The sequence below is a fragment of the Zerene cesonia genome, chromosome 20 (genome assembly GCF_012273895.1).
Source record: "Zerene cesonia ecotype Mississippi chromosome 20, Zerene_cesonia_1.1, whole genome shotgun sequence".
Classification (NCBI taxonomy): Eukaryota; Metazoa; Arthropoda; class Insecta; order Lepidoptera; family Pieridae; genus Zerene; species Zerene cesonia.
In genome coordinates, this window is record NC_052121.1 from 8,067,249 (window position 1) to 8,078,781 (window position 11,533).

The following is an 11,533-nucleotide window of genomic DNA, read 5'->3' on the forward strand; positions in this document are numbered from 1 at the left end:
AACTATTCATATACTATTTCTTTTCATTGTATTTGATTGTATTGTTTAAATATGGAAATAAATAAATCATTTCATCATTTCATTTCAGTTATGCAAGAGCTTGAAGGGCTTTTACACAACATGGTTTTCAATAGCCCCTTGTAACACATGGAGTAGACAGTGCCTTTTCATTTTGCGTGGTATAATAATAAAAAGTAATACAAAAAAAACAGTAAAGAGAAAAGACTCCTAATTATACATATACTTTTACATTTCTATACATATATATACTTGAGACATTTTGAAAGAATAGAAAAAAATTGATCACGAGGCGGGATTCAAAGCCGCGTCCTCTTGCCATACAGTAGCAACGCCTAGCCTCTCGGCCACCCGTGATCCCGCCTCAGCAATCGAATTTCTTCTAATCTTTTAGTTTTATTTGCCTAAGGACAGCCCCTTTAAACATATATACCAACCTATAAAAATTATAAACAAGTTACACAATTATAAACCACACACTACAATTTTTTGCTTACAATTTAAACGGGATATTTTACTCACCACTTAATATAAAGTTTAAAAAATTTACACTTTATATTCTAATCTACAATTTGAAATAGTTCTGGTATTTTTTAATGGTGGTGGTATATTATTGAAGCACTTGGTAGCCTCCCCTAAACGCAGTAGTATATGTGCCTAGGCCCTCACATAACTTGAAGCGCATCTTGTTTAAATATGGAGTGACATGGATGCATCAACAGTACTTAGCACATGCGTTTTGGACACGTTGTATGGAGCAATTAGTAACGTCAAAAAAAAAATGCCCTGTCAAACCAATAAAAAATGTCAGTTATATTTTTTATATTATTGTAATGTTTAGCACCATTTATTGAGTCTTGGTAAAGCTGGTCTACGAAAAAAGCCATGCGGGCTGCTTGCAGCCCGCACACCGAGCACCATCTATTAAGTCTTGATAAGACTGGTCCACGCAAAAAGTCACGCGGGCTGCTTGCAGCCCGCGCACCGCGCACCATTTAATGAGTCTTGGTAAAGCTGGTCTACGAAGAAAGCCATGCGGGCTGCTTGCAGCCCGCACACCGCGCACCATCTATTAAGTCTTGATAATACTGGTCAATGCAATAAGCCAAGCGGGCTGCTTGCAGCCCGCGCACCGCGCACCAGCTAGTATTTTATATATTATTGTAATGTTTATGAACAAGCTATATTATTTATTTTTTTTATTTTTCTCTAATGTTCGCTAATATTATAATGAATGTGGAAATAAAACAACATTATCACCAATAAGCAGACAAACTAGTTTAAAAAAAGTATGAATAGAATCTATATTAATAGTCAACCAAGATGACTGCTTTTAGACGCCATACAAAATGTAGGCATCATAATTAAAAAGGGTCACAAAAAAGATTCAACTACTATACTTTTTAAATTAGTATCTACTAGGCAGTGGCCGATTTAGGAGACTATTAAATTCATTTTTAATTTTTTTTAAGTTTAATCGGTGCACCAATTGTGTAATGGAAGAAATGAAACGCATTACAGGGGTCAGTTTATTTATTGTTGTCCTTATTATTTTATATTAAATAAAAAAATATGGGATTTAGAAATAATTTTAAAGGTAAAAAAGAAAGAAAGAATCAAAGCAAAAATTATGAAGCGAGCAATTGCCATTATAAAAATAAAAAATTCGAACATTTACAATCTCATTTATTATCAGCTGTACGGTTTTCATTGCATTTCATTATAATTATGCTTTTGAAATATTACGATATTCAAATAGTAAGTCAATTGTTGCAAGTTAATGTTTTTATAACATAACCGTGTTTTATCTTATTTTAATCTTAAAGGTGAAAGAAGACGGTACCCAGTAAATGCCTGAAATGTTCAAAAACCATAACTAGCGCTATAATATCTGTAAATTTAAATATGAATATTGAAGTAATCAACAAGATTAGTAAATCTTTAGCCTGTTCAACTAAGGAATCATAATGGGCATTTTTATGTGGCGACTGGGTTTTTCATTGCCGTGCTTATATATCATACTAGCTGCGCCCCGCGGTTTCACTCGCGTAAGTCCTAGGAATATCGGGATAAAAAGTTGCTTATATATTATATTTTTTTATTTATTTTATTTTATAACGCTACTAACTGTTTTTTTCTGGTTATAGTCACTATATCAAATAAAAAAAAAACTATAATAAAAATAAGTAAAAACGAAATATCTTTAGAGTGCAACCCTTCCTATTACCCCTAAACATTTACTGATTTGAAATACAGGCACAAAGGAACTTCGACTATTCCCGATAAATAGAAGATTACATTGACAATATAAACTATACACACACATAAACTCTCATGCTTTTAAGATAGTGGTTATTGAAAGCTGCCTTAATATAAATGACTTTTGTGCTATTAATAAGTCATAACGTACCTACATAGCAATTTGTAAAGGAAGAAATTTTCAGATATATTCGTTAAATTTTTTTCAAGTACTTCCTTCTTCACGAAGTGTTATCTGATACACGATATACCATAGATTATAAACTTGATTGAGTTTTACCAATACAAAATAAATTAAGGAAATATGAAATGACACAACGTCTTATACGGACGACTGACTGTGTACAACGTTTTTAATTACTTACAGGATTTAGTTTTGCACATTCTGGGCAACTCATATTAGGAAAGCACAATCGCTGGAATCTTTTAAAAAAATGGTAAAAGATCACTATTTGCAAACATTTTAAGTACATTGTTTTTTTTGTTTGTATTTTGGTTTTGTGTGTTTATTTTCATTTCTTTGCTTTGTTCTTTTTTTTTATTTATTATTTTTTTTTTTGTTTTTTGCATGTTTTTTTTTTGTACTATCATTGTTCTATTATGTATTATGTCCTTTCTCTTCTTATTGTGTACACTGTCTTCCAAATCTTTAATTTTTTATTACTTCCGCCTAACTTGGGTTGCTTGGAAGAAATTGCTTTTGAGCAATAAAGCCGCCGTTTGCCCTTTCCTTTCCATTTCCAATTTTTTTGTTAATTTAATTGTTTTTGTGTGCAATAAAGAATATTTCATTTCATTTCATTTCATTTCATTTCATTTCATTTCATTTCATTTCATTTCATTCATTTCATAAAGCAATATGAACCAAACAGAACTAACAAAATAATTTTAAATACAATAAATAATAAATATCTGTATCTATTAAGGGAAAATTATCTCCCAAAATTCAGTTCAATCTGATGGAAGATCGTAATCGTAACATACTTGGCGAGTTTGAGGTCAAAAAGGATGAGTAGGTATGATATTGCTAACTACCTTACTTTCTTTGGGTATCGTGTCGTTGTAGGAATATTTGATACAGGGAGGTTGTAGGCTGTATAACATCACGCTTCGATAAAAAAGAGCGGAGCAGGAATAAAAAAGTATTTAAATATTTAAATGAAACAAATGTTATTGTGTACTCTTCTATTACTTGGATATAATATGTAAATAGTATTTAACGTAATGAATAAAATCTTCGTTTATGATTTATATATGATTTTTATATTTTACAATGTACGAACTACATCTTTCATATGAATATTAAAAACTTAGCAGCGTCTCACTTTTTATAAATGGATTTTCAACCGACTTGAAAATATTTGATATCAATTCGAATACATAATTTTTTAAGATATATCGTACAGCTTCTAAGATAAAAGTAATACAGAACTTGTACTCTTACCTACGGCCTACCTACCTTACCATCCTTTTCTTTTTAAATATACATGTGTATGCATTTACAAAAATCATATCATAAAATCGCTCTATTGGGACGTGATAGAAGGAAAAACTAACACACTTTTATAATATTAAGTAAGGATCATGGGGCTTTCTACATTTATATGTACACTTTAATTATTTTCTATAGAAAAGATCACCCACGGCCTTGTATGTGGGGACCTCCCGATTGGAGTAGTACCTACTACTTCAAAGTCTAAAATGGGACCAAATGACAAGAATACACTATAAAACACAAAAAGAATCATGTCAATCGGTAGGGTTGATTATCAAAAAAAAAGCTGCTAAATTCGGATCCTCCTTGTTTTTGCTAAGGTCGGTTGAAAACTGTAACCAGATCATTTCGGTATCCACATGAAATATTATTGCATTTTGGATGTTTTGTATACCATAAAATAAATGTTTGTAATATTTTTTTCTGTTCATCTGTTTGTATGTGCGTCAATCATGTATAAACCATTAGAAATTATGACGAAGTTCTAGTGATAGATCTATATTAGGTTAAACATACAGGCTACATTTTAGAGGTTTACGTACTATATGTACACGGGGTGTAAAAAATAACTCGCGAATATTAATATAAAGATAAGGACATGAAAAATATGGAAAGGTCATGATAAATTAATAGGTTCCAAGTTTACCAGATATCGGAGTAGAGACTAGAGACTAGAATCATCAAAAATGTCTGCCTCTTCAAAAATCCGGGAAGTACAAATGTAGACCACGCGGGCGAAGCAGCGGATTGAAATCTAGAATTAATGTAAATGGACTAGAACATTATCATATTTACCGCCCAATTTAAAGTGTTTTTATACAATTTTATCATCACAGTTATTATCATTAATGAATGAGGAAAAAAATTGCCAAAAATGAATTAGTCACGTAAACCGATTTGAAATCGGCGACGACGATTATTAACGACTACCGGTCCGCCCCGGCTTCACCCGCGGTACATATATTGCCTAAAGCCTTCCTCAATAAATGGGCTATTTAACACTGAAAGAATTTTTCAATTCGGACCAGGAGATCCTGAAATTAGTGCGTTCAAACAAACAAACTCTTCAGCTTTATAATGCTATCTTAATATCCTGCTAATATTATAAATGCGAAAGTTTGTAAGGATGTGTGTGTTTGTTACTCTTTCACGCAAAAGCTACTGAATCAATTGCAATGAAATTTGGTACGTAGATAGCTGGACAACTAGAATAATATATTTTTATCCCTATATTCCTACGAGATACGGACTTACGCGGGTTAAACCGCGGGGCGCTATTATGGTATAGTTTTCACCCCGATATTTTTAGCTTGTTTCATCCGGGGTAGATAAACGGCAATTAATCACATACAAGCCTTTGTTGTTTTAATAAAATTATGATATAAAATTAATTAAGTCCGTTGTTAGTTCCGAATATATATTTAAAAGTCCAGAATGTAATATGACTGCTGTTCTCCAAAAAAATCATAAATTACGTGCATTTTAAATAAAAATAAATAAAATACTACCCGTAGCTAGTATTAGTATGGATTTGCAGCCCTGCCGAATTGTGTATCACATACCAAGTCAGGGCAAACCCATGGGTTTGAATATTGAATCCTGATCCGTAAGGTTTATTTATGACATAACGTGTAACTGGTGAACTGGTGGTTCGCCTCATGAAAACCGTTCATCACCGCCCATGAACATTCGCAGAGGTAGTGCCTCTGCGAATATTCATGGGCGGACATTGGTAACTTTTGATCGCTTTCTCGGTTTAACACTTTGAAATAAGATATGATAACTATTTTAAATGTAGATTTTAATAAAGACTCTAATGAGGACTGATACATATTTAAAAATAATTTTACTGAAACAAGTGATATTATAATCATTATTCGTTTCATGTATTTAGGTAATAAATGGCTGCATTATTTCTTCAATGGGGAATTTCAACAATATGTATCAATGGTAATGGTGGTATCTCTTATGTTTTTATCAAGCTATTTATGTACTCAAATAGTATATGAGTCATAAATATTGCTTTTACTTAAGAATTGTATTGATAACAGAATATTATTATTATAATTTGATATTTCATTTTGATAACATTCGCAAACGAATTTAAATTTATTTTCAACCGGCTTCAAAAAAGGAGGAGGTTATCAATGTTTTGTTACCTTTCTCATAAATTTTTACAGAGTGAAGCATTTTTTTATGATTTTTTTCTTATTTGTATGCTGGTAATTATTATTTACATATAGGCTCCTTCTTTCCTCTTTGTTTATGAAATGTTGAATGGTAAATAGTCGTGTTTAATACAACTGTGTTGCTGAATAAAATAATATTTTCATTTTGAATACTGACGAATACATGAAATAAAGATTACATGTATTCTTTGAGTCAATATTTGTCTATTTGCAAAGGGAAATCAATACTTGTATGGAGTTGGAATTTTGTCATATCATATTTGTATCGCCCCGCGGTTTCACCCGCGTAAGTCCGTATTTCGTAGTAATATCGAGATAAAAGTTGCCTATATGTTATTCCAGTTGTCCAGCTATCTACGTACCAAATTGCGTTGCAATTGGTTCAGTAGTTTTTGCGTGAAAGAGTAACCAACGCACACACATCTTTACAAACTTTCGCATTCACTGTACCTACGTTGTTGTGTTCAGCTCTGAGAGAACCGATTTCGATAGTGTTTTATTTTATTAGAAAGTAGGTGCCATCCGTGTGGTCTCATTCATATATTTGTTATAGTTCCACCTATATAAAGGCGGTATAAATAGTGTTAAAAATAATTATTGAAAATATGCGTCAGTGTCAGAAAAAAAACATAATCTATAATTTTATAAGTTCTTTTATCCACACACACACTCTTATCAATGACTCATTCTATCTCAAACCTGGCATGATTATCTTTCTACCATGAGATAAATTATAAAATATTTAATAGGGATAAATTTACGTTTAACATCAGTGTGTAAATTAACAGTCTTCAAAGTAAGTTGGTTTGTTACTTGCTGTACGATGTCGAGTGATTTGAAGGAAAAAGTTGTTTTTATGACGGGGGGAGCGATTGGAATTGGTGCAGCTTCTGTTATACTTTTTCTTGAAGAAGGAGTGAAGGTGACATTTTGTTTAATTTCTTTTTTTTGTACGCGGACTCTTTGCTGACTCTTAAACTAAATTTTCTCGTGTCTTTTAAGTAAATTTTCATTCTTTTTACGGTCAAGTTGTTTTATACGGGTATCGACTATTGTTTTGAAATTATTTGAATATGAATATACAACTGTATTATTTATTTGTTTTTATAATATTATTTGAAGTCGAGTAAGGTGTTTTAGGATTTTTATAATATAAATTATAGAAATATTTATCGAATACTTAACAATTAAAATTCAAATTAAATTATTAAAATTCATTTATTTAAAACGATTACCTAAATAGCTGAATAATTAGAAAATGCATTCTTCGGAGACCTATTGATCTGTGATACCAGTTAATACCATTTCAGACACCAGTCCCTCACTGTCATGTGATTGTGAATTGTGAGGAGAAACAAATAAATGACTTATTATGAAGTGATTTATCCTTCACATGATGTAGGCACTGCTTGCTCATTAAAAAAAACTTAAAAAATTAATATGATTCGTTTCTTTGGTGTCATAAAAAATGCGATATTACTAAACACGTTACTATAACTACATATTCTTGGATATCATTTGAATCTTCATTATTATGTTGCAAAACTTCTGATTTAATATCCTACTAATATTATAAATGCGAAAGTTTGTAAGGATGTGTGTGTGTGTGTGTGTTTGTTACTCTTTCACGCAAAAACTACTGAATCGATTGCAATGAAATTTGGTACGTAGACAGCTGGACAACTGGAATAACACATAGGCAACTTTTTATCCCGATATTCCAACGGGATACGGACTTACGCGGGTGAAACCGCGGGTCGCAGATGGTTTAAAATAATGACATATTAAAAATATTTTACAGCATATCGCAATAACAGACATCGACGTTAATGCGGGAAAACAACTAGAACAGGATCTAAACTCCAAATACCCAGGTCGAGTCTCGTTCATAAAGTGTGACGTCACCAATGATGAAGAACTGTTTGCTGCTTACGATCAGGTTTTGAAACAATACGGCTATATCGACTTTGTTATTAACAACGCGGGTCTGATGAACGATAGTCCTAAGGTGTACAAGAAGGCGATTGAAGTGAACGTAGTGAGTATGATTTATCTATATATATAAAATTCTCGTGTCACAGTTTTCGTTGCCATACTCCTCCGAAACGGCTTGACCGATTCCTCTGAAATTTGGTAAGCATATTGGGTAGGTCTGAGAATCGGCCAACATCTATTTTTTATCCCGATATTCCTATGGGATACGGACTTACGCGGGTGAAACCGCGGGGCGCAGCTAGTTCCTATATATTTGTACAACTAGTAAGTAGTTGTACGAAGTTTTTTAATTTAATTGTTCAATGGCTGTTTAAAAACGTGTACTTGCTCTGGACTTCAAAACTTCAATTTTCCATCAAAAATCAAAACACAAGATCAGAAATAATTTTGATCAGGTCCGAATCTCCTCTCGTACTATTACTTGATGTCAACATTTATATGCATTAACATTTTCCTGCAATACACATATATGTACAGATGATGATAAAAATGAATGATTGTTGCGTATGAAATCTAATGATACATAATAATATCAGTTGATAAATGTTGATTCTGTAGATTTCTTATATCCTTAAGGAAAATCATGTTATGTTTATATTATAACCAGCTTTGGCACGCGGCTTCGCCCGTTCTAACGGTCGTTGCGTAGCCGCCCCGCCAACACCATAGTATAAATTTGATATCAATGTAGCTCTTGTAATTGTAACTATATTATGAGTTTACTATGCTTTTGAGCTATTAGTTCAGAACAATTTATAATAAATTAGCAATAAGAAGCAATAAATAACCGTTGTATTATAATTTTATGTAAGAGTCAAGAGAATAAAGGTCATTGACTTGCCAATTCTTAATTGAATCGCATAGTACTTAAATGTTATTGAGAAATAATAAAGGCATACAATAGGGCTCCCCGCATTATTAATTTAGAAATAATATGTGCCCTTATCGCGTTTATCTTATTTTTATCGCTATTGAAGAACTATTCGACCAAATTGTTAAGTATTAATGATAAAGATTTTGTACATTATACATATAAATTATAGACGATAAATATGTAAAAACAGCTGTCTTATCGCTATCTTTTCTAGACTACTATAAGCAAACAATAAGGATAAATTTATATTTAAAAGAATTGAGTGTGCAAAACTTAGGCGCTACAAAATTCTATTACAATAACTTATATTATAAAATACTCAGAGTAGACCCAAAATATTTTAAAAATTATTAATTATTTAACACGTTGAATTCTAAGGGAACTCCCATTTTCATTTACCATACCTAAGTTTGGAGTGAACTGGAAAATAATTGTCGTATCTTTACTATGCGGGACTTGTGTCCCGTTCTGACAAAATTCTGCTTCTACGTGGCCAGTTGAAGTAGATTTTTGGACGAACGAGGGTCAGAAACAATATATTTCAATTTATCTTTGAGAAAGTCTCAGGATCAAAGAAAATAGAGAAAGGAAAATAAAGGGAATGAGGGTTACGTCGGCAAGCGGTTGGCAAGTCAGTTGAGATGTTAGTGATAGGTAATATAGTATTATATTATCTATGGTTAGGACAAACAACGGTCGATAAATGTTCCAGAAATGCTTGGGCTTGGAACATAGAATGTGATAGAACGAAAATAAACATAGGGTTAATAGAAATTGCAACTTCTCTGTCTCTATATCTGTAAACTATATTAATCATAATCATTTATTCAATTTATTCATTCTCATAGGAGACTACCCTCATATAGACGCTGTTACATTATAGATAGAGGGTCAAAGCACACATAGCTATAATAATATATATAATTGTTTATTACAATTAAGTAAGTATTTGTTTAAACTTTTATTACTGCAAAGTTTCATTAAATTCCGTTCAGTCGTTTTTGTGAGTTACTATTTCCCCTAAAAATTTCATAATAAATCCATGCTCACTAACTATATATTGATAATATTAGTAAACGGATAGTAGGTGACTAGTAGGGCTTCTGATAACATCATCAAATCAACAAAATGGAAACTAACGTATGTATTATTAACATAAATAATAAAACATCTTTCTTTTCAGACAGCTCTCGTAACCAGTACCTTAAAAGCATGGGAATTTATGCGTAAAGACAAGTCTGGTAAAGGTGGGACTATTGTCAACATATCTTCTATAGCAGGAATAGTCCAAGCTCCTTTTGTTCCCATATACCAAGGCACTAAGAGCGCAGTATTGCAGTTCAGTAACTGTATTGGGGTAAGAAGGATAGAAGTCTCTGGAAAGTTTTCATATATACATTCGTTTGACAAAAAATTGTTACCATTACGAGTATATGAATTATTTTTTGTAATACATTACATCTATACTAAAATTAAAAAAGAGTAAAGCCTCATAAGATGTTGAATTCAGCATTGAAACTGATAATGACAAATCCGTTTTAAATGATTCGTTTTACGAATGTGACATACCAAAGATTTCACTTTTATTTTTTCAGACCAAAGAAAATTATGAAGCGACAGGTGTTAAAGTACTGACGGTTTGTTACGGCCCAACAAATACTAGTCTCATTTCTAAACAAAAACTACATAGTTTTTGTGATTTGTACCCACATGTTACAGAAATAATAGAAAAAAATCGTATTCAAAGGTGCGTTATACCATATAAAATTTTTTAATGTTACTTTGTGCTGTTATAAAAATTTACTAGAATACAAGTACGCTCAGCTTCTATATTATGGCATGTATCAATGGTAACTATCCAAGATGAGTCTTAGTTATTTTTACAGCGTAGAGTCGGCTGCAAAAGGTCTAATTGAGGTTTGCAAACAAGGCGAAAGTGCTAGTACCTGGCTCGTGGCAAACGACAAGAAAGCCAAAGACATCACTCCTGCTGTGAAGAAAGCCTACTCTGCATTACTTGAAGCTTTATTTCAATAAAGCTTTCTAAAGAATTAAGGTATAATCCGGTTGAAAATTCACGATGCGTCGTATACTTTATTTTGGCCCAATGTCTAAATACGATTTTGATGTATTTTTATTAACTTATATTATGTTCACTGTTTAGGGGTTGTAACTAATTCTTGTAGTCTCGGTTTGACCATATTAAACGGACAGATTTAATTAATTAACAAGGATCGTTGACAATACAATAATTTCATGCGTTTATTATCCAGAAGAATGTAATTGTAAAGCTAAAAAATTTATTATTTTTGAAAGTTATAATATGTATTATTTCCTCATTTGAGTTAAAATCGGTAAGCAGGTATGCTTAAATTAAAAATGCTCGACATGAAACAATTGTTTTTTATTTTCTCCTGTTTTGTCAAAAAATGTTACTTTTGAAAACAATTTACGTACTCATATTTTATGCGAGAGTCGAGCACGCTTCGGCATGAATTGTACCAGCTCACACCGGGAAAGTACCACACCCCCACAGAAGACTAGCGTACAGTAAATATTTTTATACTACTTTTTACTGGCGTGATATAGAATTATGTTTATAATATATACTGTGTTTCATACGGCGAGTGAAGGAACCGGAGGACCTATTTCCTTTTGCTCACCCTTTCCATTTCTCTCATTCCTTTTCTTATCGCATATGCT

General features: G+C 32.0%; 1 protein-coding gene across 1 annotated transcript; it reads left to right on the forward strand.

The window, feature by feature from the left end:
* The first annotated feature begins 6,784 nt into the window (after positions 1 to 6,784).
* LOC119834870 (15-hydroxyprostaglandin dehydrogenase [NAD(+)]-like) lies at positions 6,785 to 10,929 on the forward strand. Its single transcript, XM_038359388.1, has 5 exons — positions 6,785 to 6,883; positions 7,763 to 7,999; positions 10,014 to 10,187; positions 10,426 to 10,577; positions 10,717 to 10,929. Exons 1-5 carry the CDS (start codon positions 6,785 to 6,787, stop codon positions 10,865 to 10,867), a joined length of 813 nt encoding a protein of 270 aa, XP_038215316.1. The 3' UTR covers positions 10,868 to 10,929.
* The last annotated feature ends 604 nt before the right edge of the window (positions 10,930 to 11,533 follow it).